The 18,837-nt window shown below is 44.3% G+C and overlaps 2 protein-coding genes across 2 annotated transcripts in view; one reads left to right on the top strand and one right to left on the bottom strand.

Annotated features, from left to right (window-relative positions):
* The window catches only part of LOC148500867 (S100P-binding protein-like), a 37,252-nt gene extending 25,649 nt beyond the window's left edge, over positions 1-11,603 (top strand). The window contains exons 5-6 of the mRNA XM_088451210.1: positions 4,336-4,420; positions 11,205-11,603. Of these exons, the coding sequence (XP_088307336.1) occupies positions 4,336-4,420; positions 11,205-11,361 (242 nt within the window). The 3' untranslated portion in view covers positions 11,362-11,603. The remainder of the gene's footprint in view (positions 1-4,335; positions 4,421-11,204) is intronic.
* A 2,174-nt stretch (positions 11,604-13,777) lies between these two features.
* Positions 13,778-15,454, bottom strand: LOC148500866 (E3 SUMO-protein ligase ZBED1-like). Its single transcript, XM_088451242.1, has 2 exons — positions 14,740-15,454; positions 13,778-14,577 (listed from the first exon to the last, which is right to left on the bottom strand). Exons 1-2 carry the CDS (start codon positions 15,452-15,454, stop codon positions 13,778-13,780), a joined length of 1,515 nt encoding a protein of 504 aa, XP_088307368.1.
* Positions 15,455-18,837: the final 3,383 nt, after the last annotated feature.

Below are 18,837 nucleotides of genomic sequence, written 5' to 3'. Positions count from 1 at the left end.
ACATGCACCTCCAGCTCCACCCTAGACAGCCCATGGCCCTGCTCAGGACCCACCCTGGGCTGCCTTTTCACAGATGCTGGCAAAACTTGCGGACCACATAGCAATCCCCGTGGTAGCTCCCCCTGTGAGATGGCCACAGCAGGTACTCCCTGCAAAGACTTTGCCTCCCCCATGGGTAGACGTACTGTTTACCTCCAGCACAGTATTTGGCTAATGCTTCCTACAGTTTTTCAGCAAATGCTGCAAAAACAAAAGCCTTTACCTACTAAACGTGCTATGTTATCTTCCCAGTCCACACAGTTATCTGATTCTGATATATCATCTGGGGAGGGAGAAGACGAAGATCTCTCTCACTCTGACTCCATCTCAGGAGAAGAGGAGCCACCCTCTAAACTAAATATACCTGCTCTTGTGAGAGCTGTTAAAAACTATTTTACAAGTAGAACAGGATGAACCCGCTCCTAAGAAAACACACGTACTTTTTAAACAACAAAAGGTAGTTTTACCAGAGTTTCCTCTCTCTAACCAGCTATCTGATCAAATGAGTGAAGCTTGGAATTTGCCCGGTAAAAGATTTCAAATTCCAAAACTGTTCACTTCCTTTTTCCATCTACTGATTGTACTAAATGGGAAGTTTTACCCATTCCTACTGCAACCTCCTTGAAGGAGGCTACAGATAGACCTATAGAAGTAATGATACTGGATCAGAACCTCTATACACTCCTTCCTATACCTTCTAATATCCTGCCTATACCTTCTAATATCCTGCCTATACCTTCTAAAGATGACGCTAATTTGCGTACACAGTCATATACAGTAAATAAAGACTTAAGACCTGGAATCTGTGGTTCCAAAGCACAAGTATTATTCAAGTAAAAGTACAGTCAGTTACATGCTATTGATCCAGACACAATTCGGCGCAAAGGAATTATACAGACCCAAGTACAGTATACATACGCAGCGTTCCTGGACCAGATGTTAGGCATCAGCAAGAAACCCCTCGTCTATCAGCATTCAGCACGAAGACTAAAGACCCAGTGTTGGAGCATACATATTTATACCCCCCAGGAATAGACAAAACAATAGGGACGTTTGTTGCTGATGCTATTGGTTCCCAAGGGGGATCCATCTGTTACAGAGCATTTAACAGGCTGATTCAAATAGACACAACCCAGCCGCCAACAACTGGTGTCCATCTTCGACACGGTGGAGTTCGCCCAGTTTCACTCCAGGCCCCTACAACACCTGATCCCTTCCAGGTGGAACCGGCTACCCCATCTGCTCAAATCCCAGACGATGGGCTTTCCCCAGAGGTTCCTCTGCCCCTAGCCTGGTGGCTACAGACTTCCCATTTGAACAAGGGTCGTCCGTTTTGGATCCCGGACTGGGCTCTCCTCACCACGGATGTAAGCCTCTGAGGGTGGGGCGCAGTAACCGGCCAGCACTCTTTCCAGGGCCGATGGTCCCCAGTCGAGGCAGTGTTACCAATCAACATCCTGGAACTTTGAGCCATCTACAGAGCTCTCTACCTGGATCAGAATATTCTGAAAAACAGGCCAGTACAAGTACAGTCCAACAAGGCCATGGCTGTGGCCTACCTTTATCACTAATGGGGCACTTGAAGTCAGTCAGCAATGAAAGAAGTGTCCCACATTTTCACATGGGCTGAACGCAATCTCCCAACTATCTCTGCAGTGTTCATCCCGGGGATTCTCAATTGGGAAGCAGATTTTCTCAGCCGTCACGACGTGCATGCAGGAGAATGGTCTCTATATCCAGAAGTCTTTTTAGCTTCTAGTGGACAAATGGGGTCTTCCGGAAGTGAATCTCATGGCCTCAAGACACAACCACAAACTTTATTCAATTTATGGAGCCAGAAGCAGCCTTCATAGGCGCATGTTGGTGAAATGGAATTTCCATATGGCATATCTCTTCCCTCCAATATCCCTACTTACTCGAGTGCTTCGAAAGTTCAGACAGGAGGGGGGCACAGTCCTGTTCATAGCTCTGGCTTGGCCCAGATGTCATTCGTACTCCGATCTTCAAAGGCTCTCTATAGACGTTCCTCTACGAGTAGACGTGTTGTCTCAGGGTCCATGTCTACATCCGGATCTAGCCCGTCTGTCTTTAACGGCTTGTCTCTCCCTCCTAACGGCTAAGGGTTTCTCCAGCTCTGTGGTCCAGACCATGCTCACAGCACGTAAACCGGCCTCAGCCAGGATTTACCACAGAATATGGCATACATATGACCCGCGTCTTTAAGGTTTCTCGAATTCTTGCCTTTCTTCAGGCTGGACTGGATCTAGGCCTCCACCTAGCATCTCTGAAAGTGCAAGTCTCTGCTTTGTCTATCTGGTTTCATCGCAGAATTGCTCCTATACCAGATGTTCACACCTTCATGCAAGGTGTTCTACGTATACAGTACAACCTCCCTTTGTTCCTCCTGTGGCTCCATGGGATTTGTCAGTGGTGCTCCAAGCACTTCAGGAACCTCCATTCGAACTCCTGGAATCAGTGGATGTCAAGTGGCTCACTGCGAAAACTATTTCTTCTGGCTATAGCATCTGCCGTAGGGTATCGGATTTAGGGGCGCTTTCATGTCGCTCCCCCTTTTAAATATTTAATCAGGACAGGGCTGTTCTTTGTACACGCCCAGGTTTCCTTCCCAAGGTGGTTTCTCACTTCCACCTGAATGAGGAAATTGTGGTTCCGGCATTTAATTCACCAGACATCTCGGCAGGTGAGGCCTCGTTGGATGTGATCTATGCTCTGAAGATCTTCGTGGACCACACTATTTCAGGAAATCGGACTCCCTCTTTGTCCTATATGGATTCCACAAGAAGGGATAGCCAGCTAACAACAAACAGTCCCTGGCAAGATGGATTCGCATGACTATCTGACATGCTTACACACAGACTGGCCTTCCTTTGTCTGCTTCAGTATCTGCTCATTTTACTCGCTCTGTGGGTCCCTCGTGGCGCTTCAGCTGAACAGCTATGCAATGCGGCCACGTGGTCTTCTGTCCACACCTTTCTTAGGTTTTATGCCTTTGAAATATTTGCCTCTCAGGATGCTTCCTTCGGGCATAGGGTTCTCCTATCAGCTCAGGAGCGTTCCCGCCCTTGAACAATTGCTTTGGGACATCCCCAATGTCTCTCTGTGGAGCCCTATGGACTCTGAAGAAAGAGTTAACCAAAGGTAAGTTTTACCATAACTCTGCTTTTCTTCTTCAAAGTCCATAGGGTCCACAGGGCACCCGCCCTGACGCTCCTAGCTACTATGGGTTTCTTCTCCTGGTCACTTGTTTCCTTCTCTGTGTGAGAGTGTGATTCCTCAGTGTACCAGTCTTCCTTCTCTCCTATCCTGCTCCTGCCTTGGACTTGTTAACAAAACTGAAGTGCCCTTAGGCTGAGGGCGGGCTATAGGGGGAATGACCGAATTATCCTTCGATTGAAAATCTTTGATTTTGGTGTCTGGTCCTCCAGGTCCCACCTATACCCCAATGTCTCCCTGTGAACCCTATGGACTTTGAAGAAAGTGTGTTAACCAAGGTAAGTTTTACCATAACTCTCCTTATCGTGTGAAAGTTGTGTGACTTCTGGACAAATGAAGCAAATTGTTAAATCCAAAGTTGCATTGTGCTACTATAATAGCCTCCATACTTCTGGGAACGCTTCCACTAGATTTGAAACATGGCTGCAGGCCAATAGCAAGGTTGGGCAATGATGTTTGGTAATATTGCTTAGTTAGCAGTTGGCATTCTAATTCATACTAAAGGTGAGCGATGGGTTTTGAGGTCAGTCAGGTTCTTCCATACTAAACTCTGCAAACCATTTTTTGATGGTTGTCGCTTTGTGCATGAGGGTATTGCAATGCTGAAAAAGGAATGTGCCCTCTCCAGACTGTTGCCACAAAGCTGAAAGCACACAATTCTTTGGAATGTCATTGTATGCAGTAGAAATCAGATGGAACTAAGGTACACGTGCCAAACCATAAAAAACAGCTTTATAACATTAGTCCTCCACCACCAAGCATTACAGAAAACATTCTCCTGGCATCTGCCAATGGTGAAGTGTGATTTGTTCTTGTAGAAAACTAATTTCCACTAATCCAGAGTGTGTGTCTTCTCATTAGGCTCTTTATCAATTTATATGTAAAATTAGTTCTTTAATTCAGTTAAGCATATGGCTGAATCTTGAACTGATGGATTGAATATATTGCTAATGATGAAAACATGCTGCTCCCCAAGTTTTATTTATTATAAGTGATGTTTATATACCTCCAGATAATTTTATTGTTCAGACTGCTTCTCTCCGACTCTGCTTTTATACATAGATCCCAGTTATGAGTTGGCCTCTTTATTGACCCGAATCAGCAAAGACAATCAGAACTGGCAGCACCCAACTAATTTTACCAGGAGGTACAGTATGCAAAACAAAAATCACGTTGCCAACCTATTTGTACTTGCCTCATAAGGCATTGTTCCTTACAATTATTGGAAATGCTTATAAACATTATCCAGTCTGTGAAAATAGTAAAAGCAATGGCAGTCAACCAAAGCCATGCTTCAGGGAAGCTTTTAGGTGTTAAAGTAAAGACAAAGTATACTTATTTATGCATCTCATTTTCAAACTCTTATCAATTTTAACAAATGGGTTAACGCCTTAGTCAGTGGAGTTGACACAGGATAAAAAAAATATAGCGTTATGGTAGACTTGCCTAGATAACTCCTTTTCTTTGAGATCCTTAGGGTCCACAGGGATACCATGGGGACATTATGGTTGGAAGACCAGGAACCAAACAGTTAAAGCTTTGGCTCCCAGAATGCCCTGGGTCCTCCTCCATATTTACTCCGCCCCTAGCCATAGGACTTCAGTTTAGTTAACAAGCCTAAAAGCAGGAGACGGAAGAACAATCGTAAACCAGAAACACTGTTACAGAAGATGAGGGAATCTGTGACCGAAAGAAACTCACCCAATGAAGCCAGGTGCGTCAGGGTGGGCACCCTATGGACCTCGAAGAAAAGGGGTTATCTAGTTAAGTCTATAACTCTATACATTTCCTCTTCGGGGTCCATAGGGATCCACAGGGATACCATGGGGATGTCCTAATGCAGTTCCTCTATGGTGGGGGGACAATCCTGAGCAGAAAGGATGCTTTCTTGTTGCCCAAAGAAAGCATCATGGGAGGCAAAAGTATCAAAGGCATAAAACTTAGTGTGGACAGAAGACCACGTGGCTGCCTTGCACAATTGTTAAGCAAAGACCCCACGACTGAATGCCCACAATGGCCCTACAGACTGAATAGAATGTGCTGTCACCGTGCTCTGGACAGGAAGATCAGCCTTAGAGATAGCCACGCGTAGCCAACTCAACCAGAGTCTGCTTATTAGCTAGCCATGCTCGTTTGTGAAACCTTATAATACAAAAAGAGAATCTGATTTTGTAACACAGTTTGTACGCTCCACATAGATACCAAGAGCACGAACTACATCCAGAAGGTTTCACCTTCAGAAAGGTCTGGAGCCTGAAATGCCGAAACAACAATTTCTTCATTCACATGAAATCGGGACACTACCTAAGGAAGGTAGCCCTCCCTTGTGCGAAGAACAGCTTTATCCTGGTGAAAAATCAAAAATGGGGAGCAACAAGAGTGCTGCCAAAGATAGCAAGTAAAAAAATGTCTTTGCTGTCAACCACTTCAAATCTACAGAGTCTAAAGGTTGAAATGAGGAAGCTTGTAACCCCTTAAGAACCAAAGACCAATCCCACGGTTCTACCGGTGGAACAAGAGGAGTCTGGACTTGCAGAACTCTAAAAAAAAAAAAAATTCTAACACCTGGTAATGAAGCAATCTTCTGAAACCAGACTGACAGTGCAGAAACCTGCACTCGCAAAGTGGCCAGATGGAGACATTTGTCTAACCCTGCCTGCAGAACAACCAGTATCCTGAACACCTTTTAGATCATATTTCTTATGAGAACACCATTGACCAAAAGAATGCCAAACTCTTTAATAGATGCTGGCAGAAGGAGGCTTCCGTGCTCTAAGCATCGTTTGAATTACACAACTGGAAAATCGCTTTGCTTTTAAGATGGAAGATTCAAGAGCCACGCCATCAAAGCCAGGCGGGGCAAGTCGGATATCGTCAGGGACCCTGCGTTAGCAGATCCTGCCACAGAGGGAGAGGATACGTTGTGTCTACCGACAGATTCTTTGTCGGTGAACCAATGACGTCTGGGCCAAGCCGGAGCCACCAGTATTACTGTTCCACCTTCCTGCTTGAATTTCCTGAGAGCTCTTGGGAGCAAGGAAATTGTAGGAAAGAGATATGCCAACTTGAAGTCCCATCTTACTGCCAGTGCATCCATGAAGGCTGCTGATGGGTCTCTGGACCTGGCCCCGTACTTGGGTACCTTGTGGTTGTAGCGTAACGCCATGAGATCTATCTCTGGTAGACTTCATTTGTTTACCAGGAACTGAAACACTCCCAGATGGAGAGACCACTCTCTGGCGTTTATGTCCTGGCGACTTAGGAAGTCTGCTTCCCAATTAAGTACTCCCGGAATAAATATTGCCGAGATGGCCGGAAGATGATATTCTGCCCAAATGAATACCTTTGTCACTTCCTTCATGGCTGCATAACTTTTTGTGCCTCCCTGATGATTGAGGTAGGCCACTGTAGTCGCATTGTCAGACTGGATCTCGACAGGCCTGCCCTGGAGCAGGTCCTGTGCCCTGACACGTGCTTTGTATACTGCTTGCAGTTCCAGAATGTTTATTGGCAACGACTTTCTTGATTAGTCCATCTCCCCTGGAAGGTGTGATGACCTGTCACTGCCCCCCATCTGCGAAGACTGGCGTCCGTGGTGAGAAGCACCTAATTTGGAATCCAGAATGGGTGCCCTTTGTTTAGATGTTCCTTTTTTAGCCACCGCAGGAGGGAGTGACGAACCTCTGGAGTGTGAGAGATCATCTGGGACCGTATTAAATGATGCTGTTTGTTCCACCTGGAGAGAATCAACCTTTGCAGGGGCCTGGAATGGATCTGAGCATACCCCACCGTGTCGAAGGTCGATACCATTGATCCCAGCACCTGCAATGCTGACAGAATGGATACTCTTTGCTTGTGTAGCAGCATGTGTATCCTCTTTGATAAGGCCACAATCTTGTCCTCTGGCAGAAACACCCTTTGTGCTTGAGAATCTAGAAATGCTCCCAGATCTACCATCTGCTGTGTTGGAGAAAGTGATTTCTTCCAATTGATGATCCAGCCGTGCTACTATGGATACTGCTGATGCTTTAGAAGCTAAAATTCCAGCATCCACTGCAGCCTCTCCCAGATAGGAAGCCTCTTCCTGTATGTGGGAGTTATTTATAATCTGTTCTCTGGTAGCATTTAGTAGAGCGTTTACCAATGCCTCAATCCATTCTTCAACAGCTTTGGCTACCCAGGCTCCAGCTATATCTGGACAGATAACCGCTCCAGATGATGAATATATTGCCTTAAGACAGACTGTAGTGTTCCAATTAAATGCGTTACATGAACATCCACAGTAGGAGATACCGCCCACTTAGCGCGTACAGAAAGTGTGAATGGATACAATGATTTTATTTGATTATCTACATAAAATCGCTTATCAAGGTTACCCCATGCCTCCTCAACAAGCTCAGTAAGCTGTTCAGACACAGGAAACTCCGTTTTGACCACCTTTCGGTGGTTATAAACATTGGAGTCTTCTTACTATGAGCCGGTTCATCATCCTGAATATCTAGGACTGATTTAACTGCCCTCACCAAAGAAGTAACATCCACAGTAGATGTATGCTCCCCCCTCCCCAGAAGTAGATCCTGGAGAGGAATCCTGTGCATAATCAAATTCCTCTGATGATGCGTCTGAACCCATATGTTGGGCAGACAGAGATAAAGACAACTTGTGTTTGGACACCTATAGTCACTACCGGTCAGCTATCAACATTAGATTGTGCCATACTGAAACATCCTTTATTGAATGCATATAAGGTGTAACTGTAAACATATGTGGACACCCCATCCAAGGCGGCATCGTTGGAGTAGCCAAATGATCCACCACCTGCCTCATGACCTGAGACAAAGAGCCAACCCAAGATGGCTCTTGTCCAACAACAGGCAAACCGGACTGGTAAGCTGGCTCTTTATAACAGACAACACACAAACCCTCCTTTATGTCCTGTGAGGACACATAAGTCGTACATGATTTACATGAAACCAGCACAGGTTGCTCCCCCTCCTGTTTCCCTTTTATCTTTTGACATGTTCAAAGTAAAGGCAAAAATCTCTTAAGTTGTGTGACAGCCTTCACTGAATCTCAACAAAAGAATCATCTAAACAAAGGGCACTCACTCTGGATTCCAAATTGGGTGCTTCTCAACACAGACGCCAGTCTTCGTGGAAGGGGGCAGTGACAGGTCATAACACCTTTCAGGGAAGATGGACAAATCTGGAAAATCATCTGCCCATAAACCTAATGGAGCTTCGAGCAGTATACAAAGCACTCATCATGGCACAGGACCTGATCCAGTCTGAGATAGGCTACTGTGGTTACTTTGTCAATCATCAAGGAGGCACGCAACGTCACGCAGTCATGAGGGAAGTGACAAACATTCTGATCTGGGCACAACGTCATCTTCCGGCTATCTCTGCAACATCCTGGGAGTCCTCAACTGGGAAGTGGCTTTCCTAAGTCGTCTGGACATACATGCCAGAGAGTGGGCTCTCCACCCGGGGGTTTTCAACTCCTAGTGAACAAATGGGGCCTACCGGACATAGACCTCATGGCATCACGTCACAACCACAAGGTCCCCAGGTATGGGTCCAGGACCAGAGACCACTCAGCCATCTTAGTGGACACACTGGCAGTAAGATGGGACTTCAAATTGGCGTATCTCTTATCTCCGAATTCCCTCCTCCCAAGGGTCCTCAGGAAATTCAAGCAGAAGGCAGAACTATAATACTAGTGGCTATTGCGTGGCCCAGCCGTCATTGGTTCACCGATATACGCAATCTATCCATAGACATTCCATTTCCTCTTTCTCTATGGCCGGATCTGTTAGCGCAGGATCCCTGCCTACATCCGGACTTATCCCCTCTGCCTTTTGACGGCGTGGCTCTTGAGTCTTCCATCTTAAGAGCCAAAGGTTTCTCCAGCTCTGTGATTCAAACGATGATTTGGGCACGAGAATCGTCCTCTGCCCGCATCCATTACAGAATTTGGCATTCTTTTCATAAATGGTGTTCCCACAGAAAGTATGACCCTAAGATTTTTAGGGTTTCCCGGGTACTTGCTTTTCTCCAGGCTTGGTTAGACTACCGCTTGGCCACCCTGAGAGTGCAGGTTTCTGCACTGTCAGTCTGGTTTCAAAGAAAGATTGCTTCTTTGTTCGGATGTTAGAAATTCTTTTCAGGGAGTTCAGCCACCCTTTGTCCCAACGGTAGCCCCGTGGGATTTGTCTTTAGTTCTCAAGGGGCTGCAAACTCCTCCATTTGAACCTCTGGACTCTGTTGATTTGAAATGGTTGACAGTGAAGACCCTTTTTCTCCTCTCTCTCTTCTGCACGGTTTGGCAGCGTTCTTGTCGCTCTCCATTTTTTATTTTTCACCAGGATAGAGCTATCCTCCTGACAAGGGAGGGTTACCTTCCTAAGGTAGTGTCCCGTTTTCATGTGAATGAAGAGATTGTGGTTCCAGATTTTCAGTCTTCAGACGTTTCTATGGTTTTCACAAACTAGGATGGCCAGCTAACAGACTCTGGCTCTATGGTTACGTCTGACTATCTCTCAGATGTTTACAAACACGGCGACAGCACTTTCCACCCGGTCTGCGGTGCCTCTGCTGAACAATTGTGCAAGGCAGCAACGTGGTCTTTTGTCCACACTTTTTTCTTACATGTTACGCCACCCTTATGGGAACTGCTTTAGGACATCCCCATAGTATCCCTGTGGAACCCTATGGATCCTGAAGAAGAAAATTAACTTTTTTTTTTTCTTTCTTTTTTTTATCATAAGTCTACCATAACTCTTAAGTCCATAGGGTCCACAGGGCACCCACCCTGACGCACCTGGCTTAATTTGGTAGAATTTTTATTGCGGGCATGGATTCCCTCATATTCTGAGTGTTTCTGGTGTACGATTGTTCTTCCTTCTCCTGCCTGGGCTTGTTTACATAACTGAATGCCTGTGTCTGGGGGCTGGGTATATGTGGAGGAGGACCGTGAGGCATCCTGGGAGCTGAAAGCTTAACTATTTGGTGCCTGAATCACTCCAACCACATTATCCCCATGGTATCCTTGTGGACCCTATGGACTTCGAAGCAAAAGAGTTATCAATGGTAAGTCTACCATAACTCTTATTTTATCTCGCACCTTCTAGAAGATTATGGCTAGAATCTGATTGGTTGCTATGGGCAACATCTGCACTTTGAAAAAGCCGCTCTTTAGTAAATATAGAACTAGGAGTTTGCATCTTTACAAATAGTAACTGGGGCATTGCGTATGCACTTGAATATGAACTTTCAGAATTGAAAGCAATAAAATCTGATGTGTTCTAAGTTTTTTTTTTTTTTTTCCCCCTTTCTTACTTCAATATGAATCCAAAAGATGAGAAAATTGTAAGAGTGTTTAGGGGACAAAGGGATAATACTCTAATATTCTGTTTTTGAAGATTTGTTGTGGTGTAGGAGTAGATGGTATGGATAAATTATAAATAAAAAAAGTTTAAATTTCAGACAATTATATCTAACGATATTTATAAAGCATCTGGTGAAGTTGAATAATTATTATATAAGGCTCTAGATGTTATGGAAGGTTTTAGTAGTGTGATGTAGGAGACTGTGTGTGTGTCATCTATAGTATGTAACCACACACACACACTGCTAGTATCTAGTACTTTTAAAATGTGACTGCTTTGCAAATAGGCTAATTAGCTTGTCTGAAGTTTTCACAATAGTGCAATTATTGGATCCTGTGGCAATTAAACATTAGCTATTTTAATATTAAGTTGAAACATTTCAACCAATTTTAATATGATGGACCATTCAGTCCAATTTAATCACTAAAATAAATATTAAGTATGTGCTTTGTTAGATTTCTGTATTGCTAATAGAATATTCTTCATAGTGGTGTTTGAGAATGTAGCCAATCACCGCACCTTTGCCTCATGTGCCTTGTAGGAATTCTCCTCGGTGTGGAAAGAGGCCATCTAAACGTTGCAGCTTAAATGAATGGGTGATAAAAAATGGTGGCTCAAAGGAACGATTTCTGGACATACCATCTCCATTTGAGAGAAGCCCAATTCCTGAAAATCTCCCGTTTGGTTCCTCAGGATGAGAAAAATGTTTTTTATTTACAAGTTGTTTGTTCGTTTACTCCAGAGAACTGTTTATATGATAAGCAAGTGCCATTTGCAATCATGTTTTCACTACCAACACATGTATTTGAAATCTTTGGGGCAGTTTTAAACAGTTAACCCCATGTTCTGTTTTTATTGTACTTAACCAGAAATTTTATGCTTATGTTTGAAATCTCCTTGGTTCATTTGCTCAGTTATAATAAATGTATGTTTTCAGTTGTGTGCGTCTTCATTGATCCTTGTTTTTCCCATGTTACCTTGTATTGTATTGTTTAGTTTTTTTATTTTTTATTTCATTGTTAATTATCCAGTTCTCATTATACTATCCATTAGGCATGTGCAAAGTGATTCATTGAAATGAGTTGAGACACATGACTCAGTGTCTCGGCACACGGCTCTTTTGGAATGCAGAGTGCACTGCAAGAGAGTAGAGACTGCTGGCAGTGCTGGGAATCGGGGAGGGACTGATTCAGACCTCTGGGAGTGGATCAGCTGCTCTTTTGCATTGATTGTTGATATACTAACAGTCCTAAGTCAGTGTTGTTTTGGTATATTATTAATAATCTAATCAATGCATACTTATTACTTACTGATTCAGCAGTGAACACAGGTTCACTGCTGATCGCAGATTCCCAATTATTGGGAATCTGCGCGTGCGCAGGACCCATTCTGCAAGTGTGCAGAATGGGTCCTGGGTAGTCACACACAAACCCTTAAATGCCTCTGCCTGATTGACATTCAGAGGCATATAAGGAATGGTGCGGGGTCGGCTGCCATTCCCTGAAATGGGGGTGTGTACGCCCCATTTTCCGGGAGTGGCTAGCCCAGGATCTGCGTTGATAAATGCAGTGTTCTGGGCTTGCAAGCCGGCCAGCCTGTGTAAGCTGGGGCTTGCACAGCTGGCTGGAGGCCCAGCACCGTCCACTATAGGGACCATCGACCACCAATGGTCGCGATGGTGATCCCAGCCTGTGACGTCCATCACAGTGCTGGGATCGCCAATGCAGCAGGGAGTGTCATACACCTCCTGCTGCATTTGTATTATTGCATGGATCGCAATTACAAAGCTGCCTACTTGCATACATCTATAACCTGCATGCAGCGTTGCAACTGTGATCCTTGATTAATCAGGCTTTTCATTTGCTTATTTCCGCTGGCTGAGGAAAGAACATGTAACATATCATTCAGTCCTGGAACTGAACCAAATAAAATAGCAAAATGCTAAATCCCTCATGATACATCTATCAGTAAACAGGATCTCCTCCTCCTCTGGTGTGATTGCAGATAGCAGCAGGTCTCTATCCCAGGGAAGGGGGAAGAACAGGGTAGCACAGCACACTGAGCAGGAGGCTCATATAGACACTGGGTCATGTGGGAAAGGACACTGGGCCTGATTCAATACCGTACGCAACTGCAATTACGCATGCAATTGGCTGATTGTTGCGTACTGCGCATGTGTATGCAAAGCATTGCGTATGCGAAAACTAGCCATTGCGATCGGAACTGCGATCGCAGTGACTACACAGACCCATTACGGAGTGATTATCAGGAAGTACCGTTTGTGGGTGGTAACGGAGGGGTGGTCAGGTGAATGCAGGCATGCCAGTGCATTTCAACGTCGTTGCAGGGGCGTGCATATATTAGCCACTGCGATGGCCTACGCAGCCTGAGGCCTGATAGCGTGCATAGAAGTTGGCAATTTCTGAGTAAGGTCAGAGCTTGTGCAAGTGTGCGTGAGGCTGCGATGGTACTCGCTGTTACCGATGGTTTCGCAGTCTTGCTAAACATTACGGATGTGTGTAAGGTAAAGTGTATGGCATTATGATCGCAATGGATTAGCATACTATTGCAGTTAAACTGCGTGCGTAATCGCTATTGCATTCGCAGTTGCATTCTGTAGTGAATCAGGCCCACTGACTACACACATACCGATTTGTTGCATTACCAGTGCACACAAGAACATGGATATGACAGCTGCATCCACATGTGCACGCCTATAGGAAGCTAAGCACACACTCTGCACATTACACACTTACCTGGCACACACGTCCCCTCTTAGTGCCTAACCCTAATACTCCACCCCACAGCCATGCTTACATTCGGGATGCCAACAGCCTGAATTCTGGTGGCATTGTGAGTGGTGTCTCAGCGCCGGGATCTCGACTGCCCAGCATCCCGAACGTCAGTATGCTGACTACATCCCCTGCATAATATGGATTATTATAAGTAGTACCAGCAACATCATGTTAACTAGCATACTTAATATAGCATTTCTTTCTCATTTCAGGTCTATATTATAAATAAATCACAATACTACAAATGTATTAAGATTAAGAAAATACAGCGCACACGTATCTTTCTGACAGAAAACTTGTTATTAAACGGAATGTTATTTCACATTGTGATCAAACAATTTACTTTAAATTGAAATTCAAAAACATTACGCCTTCTACGTCGAGTACGCCTTTCTGTTACAGTTTGTCCCTGCTTTGAAAAGATGCGCTCACATGGTACAGAAGTAGCCATTATGCAGAGGTGTCGTTTCATCAGGTCAAAAAGAGTCAGAAAAATCACTCTGTTTTCTTTCCACCAAAGTAGCGGGTTCTCTACCCTGGGCAAAAGGGGCATCCTCATGAATTTATCGAACTCAATGCTTGCTGCTCGAGAATTCTCTGCATGAGTTTGGACTAGGCCTCCTACAGACATGTCAAAATCTTCCCATACAGAGCTGGAAGGTGTGGAAGTTCCAAGATCTTCTGTGGCCAGCAGAATACATTGAGCTATTGGTGGCCTAGGCTCTTGGTCTTCATTTCGTCCACGTATTGCGCAACATTTATTAATGACGGTTTCCTTGGTCTCTTTAAAGCGACGGTCATCTTTGGAGAATCCATGTTCTCTGAATCTAGGATCCAGCAAAGTCGATTCCCATATGATGGTCAGATCCCGATATTTTTTTAGTAGACGGTCCGACACTTCCTCTGTAAGTTTGGTAACTAGAGCAAGGACAGTTTCGCTATCAAAGACCGTGTTCTTCAGCCGGAAACAGTGGCTTAGCAAGCCTTTGCTAAGTAGGACAACTTTAGACAACGTAACATTGTGCTCACTACTGATTTCCCTGGTGACCTCTTCAAAGCACCCAAGGATTTCAGATGACTTTTCAATAATATACCAGTCGTTGTTTGTCAAACGTTGAACTGAATCGGGATTCAATATAGCTAAGGCACTTTGAAGAGGCTCTTTTATTTTTTAAATCCTCTGGAACATTTCAAATGTAGAATTCCAACGTGTTGGACAATCTTGTTTTAATGTTAAAATGGGTTATCCCATCTGCCTTTGTATGCTGTGCAACTTATCACTAGCCTGTGGACTTCGTTTGAAATATTCCACCGTAGACTTCACTTTTGCCCTTATTCCACCTAGTGTTTCCAGACTTGCTTGCACAACTAAGTTCAAGCTGTGTGCAAAACATGGCACATGCCACCAATTGCAATGCTGCACAGCTTTGACCATATTGGCCGCATTGTCTATTGTGCACGCCACAATTCTGTCATGTATGTTCCACTCCCTTGTAATTCTTTCCAACTCGCTGGCAATATTGTCAGACGTGTGTTTGCCAATAGATTTGAAAGACGATAGGAGATATGATTTCAGACAGCAGTCCTTATCAATAAAATGTGCTGTCACAGCAAAATAATTTTCGTTCTTCAAACAAGTCCACCCATCTGTAGTGAGAGCTATGTATATTGCATTGTGTTGAATCTCATTTTTAATTCCCTCCAATGTATTATCATAAAACTTATTTAATAAGCTATTGGATAGAGTTTTTCTACGTGGTAGTTCATAATTTTTGTTAAGCATGGATAGTAATTTCTTAAATTCAGTACTCTCAACAACATTGAAAGGATGGTACTCTTTAACATCCATCCTTAAGACTTGTTCATCTATTTTAGAACGTTTGGCGGCAGATATTGGTTTGGTTGTAAATGTAGTGATTTTGCTTTGTTTTGAATTTGAAGAAGTAGATGCTACAACAAGCTGCTGATGAATTATCGTGTTGGTTGTTACCTTCATTTGAAGGATGTTCTTCGTGAATTTCAATTGGTAATTGTAATGGCCTTGAACGACTTTCTGTTAGGTTAATAGTCGGATGTTTAACCCGTAGATGTCTTGTCATATTTGAAGTGGAAGACCCCTTGTCAGACAACACAGATGAGCATATGTTGTATTTAACTTTTTCCTTTGAGGGGCGAACAAAGTAATCCCATACCGAACTTTTTAACGCCATGATAATAATAGTACAGTATACTCACTGCACTCAGCGTGAAACTAAGCAACTGCGCAAGTGCGTGTGTGAAATTAACAAATCAACTGCTGACTCTGAATGAGTGACTGACAGTACAGATCACTCTACATTCACTGTGACAGACTGACAGCCAAGTAGCTAAGCAAAGTAGCAAGGTTGTTTTCAGTAACAGTGTGACTAAACAACCTTGCTACTTTGTTTTGCTTAGCTAATTGGCTACTTTGCAATTGTTTTAATTTTGTTTTGGCGGGTTTGGGCTTATAATAGCAACACTAAATTCACTGACTCCCAAGGGGTGTGTCACTGTGAGTATGCCATGTAGGGGCGCTGCTGGCTCCGAGTGAGTCATGAGTCAGCTCAACCCCTTGCAGCCCGAGAGTGCTGTGATGATTCGTCTCTCGAGTCTTCACTGAGTCTGCGGTCTCGAGTCAGTCACAAAGGCAGCGGCAGTGATGATGAGCTGAGCAGTTAAGTATCACGACACACACTGCTGTTCCAAGCAACTTCCCTCCCAGAGGGGTATCACCTTGGAGCACTGCCGCCCAATCACAGTGTGGCTGTGTGTGCACTGCACAGCACATAGCCACACATAGACAATAGTGCACTGACTGCACTCCCCTCCCCGGTGGCCACGGTACCAGCCAGCTTTATTTAGCCGTGCGGCATAGGCAGGCAGATTAACATGCACTGACTCTCCATAGTCAGAGCACACACCCCCTGCAGCCGCGGAAGTGGCGTAAACTAGCGGGCGCGGCGGCATTGGCAGATTAACGTGCACTGACTCGGGTCAGTGCACATACACCCCCTGCAGACGTGATAGCGGCGTGAACCGGCGGCCGCAGCAGGGCATGGGGAGGCAGTACGCACAGAGGATCAACATTGAACAAAACGCTGGCAGCCAGGATCATATCCATGATGACACACCTGAGTCCTGAAGCCTCAGAGTCACTACAGTGAAGGTAATCATGACTGAGTGACTATGACACACTGTAATGTAAAACATCTAACTCTGTGTGACTGAGAGAAGCTACTGACGGCTGTCTCGACACACTAAACTTTGAATGACTCGAATCATCCGAACTTCTAAATGATTCGAGTCATTGTGTTGAGACAGCAACTCAGTAGCCATCTCTACTATCCATACCTGCCTATCCTATTTTTTTTTTTCATACATTTGCGCCTCTCCATATTTTTCATTTCATCCTATTGGAGGACATTGGAAATGTTTGGATTTAGAGGATCCAGGAATTGGAATTAGATTTTTAAAAAGGTATGTAGCTCCTCCCCTTCTCTACACCTATAGGAGGTACAGTTTAGTTTAGTGCAATGGCAGTGCAGAGTGGATTGAGTTGCTGGTGGCAAGCATGACTTTTTATTTATGTATTTTGCACATACCAAGGATCTCTGTAGTGGTAAAACTGGAAAGTAGCCAGTACTCTGCAAGGTAAGGAATTCAGAGGTGAGGTCTCACAGCAGGGGATGTAGTCAGGATCCCAGTGGTCAGAATCTCGACTGTCACACTACTGGCTCCAGAATCCTGACTGTGAATATTGGGGTTAGGCACTAGGGGGAGGGTTTGGCTGCGGGAGGGGGGTCAGTTAGGGTTGGGCTGCAGGAGGGGCGGTTAAGGGTAGGGTTAGAATACTCTCCAACATGCGTCAGTATTTTGATCGATGTTATTCTGACCAACGGGATATCATACCGAATACTCACTGGAGGCGATTTAATTCAATGCGATGTTGAATAGCCTCGGGAGGGAGCTCCCGGAGCTATTTAATTCAGTGCGCTGTTAAGTCGGAGACTGACAGTTCTCGTGAATTAACCTGGGTGTTTAGTCGCGAGAACCTGCATTTTCCGATTAAACCATGCGGCCGACACTTTTGTCAGATTTCTCCTCGCATCCCTGGAGGGTGCGAGAAGAAATTCTTCAACCCGACCAAATATCACGTTGAATTGAATAGCTTCGGGAGCTCCCTTCGCCCCACTGTGGTACTTCCCTTGATTTGCAGTCTAAGGAGGCTCTAGAGCTGCTTTTTAGGTCAGGTGGTGTATTACTGACATTAGTTGGATTGATTATTTCTCCAGCAACAATGGGAAAAATGTTGATGTTTAATGCTCCAGACCAAGAGGTCCCAGGTTTCCTTCTATTTGCACCATATGTAGCATAAATAGGTCAGACCATTAGTAAACAGTCCTTGAGGAGGTCAGCAGATTGGCACACGGGCTTTGACAGCCCCCTCGACCAGCCTCCAAGAAATCTGAAAAACATGACTAGCATCAAGCCCACCAATGATCTCCTTTAAGTGGGAGCCTTGCTGCATTTCTAATGTGACTAATGCTTTGATTCCACCTGGGTGAGAGAAAATCGCAAGGAAGTGATAGGTCCTGAGATACCCTCCTAGATGTTTTTTTTTTTTTTTTCACCACAATCCTGCCATTAGACCAGACAAACTACTATTCCCATATTTGGGCCCTACCGTTCAGGCTGGGGACTGCATCAAAGATGTTCACAAAGATTCCTGCAATTATGGCAGCTCTTTGGAGGTCCAGAGGGGTAAATATTGTTCCCTATCTGAGCGATGATCTAATCTAAATGAGTTCCCAGCTTTGCTTCAGGCTGTTGTACGGGAACCAGTACAGACACTGGGGACAATTAAAAGAAGTCCAGTTTGACTCCCTCCCAGTTTATAATCTTCGTGTGGTTACTGTTCGACAATAAATGAGAAAACAAGAAATACTGCGCTAGAGGGTATAGTTGTAATCAACACTTTTTTTTTTTTTTTTTACAAACACATGTTAATCTGTATATGCATATTAAAAAATAGGAAATATATATATATGAACAGATGACTAGTGTAAGTCATTTGTATAGTAGCAATTGCAATTATTGAAACAAGTCAAACACTATATATGAATAATAGCACTAAGTTGTCATAACAAGTAGCTGTATATATTCTGAATGTATAAAAAAAATCTGATTTGAACGCTTAGGGGTAAATTTACTAAGAATCGTGTTTGGTCCCGATTTTCATTCATGGAAGATCATATAACTTTTTTGCAAATCGGGAATTTACTATAATTAAAATCGGGTGATTTGTTCATCTTTTGGGGTTAAAATCGGGTGATTTAATGGAGCAAATTCGTCCGTTTT

Source organism: Taudactylus pleione, unplaced genomic scaffold, assembly GCF_031769625.1.
Source record: "Taudactylus pleione unplaced genomic scaffold, aTauple2 ptg000541l, whole genome shotgun sequence".
NCBI lineage: Eukaryota > Metazoa > Chordata > Amphibia > Anura > Myobatrachidae > Taudactylus > Taudactylus pleione.
Note: the sequence above shows the minus strand (reverse complement) of the source record. Positions and strands in the feature narration are given on the sequence as shown.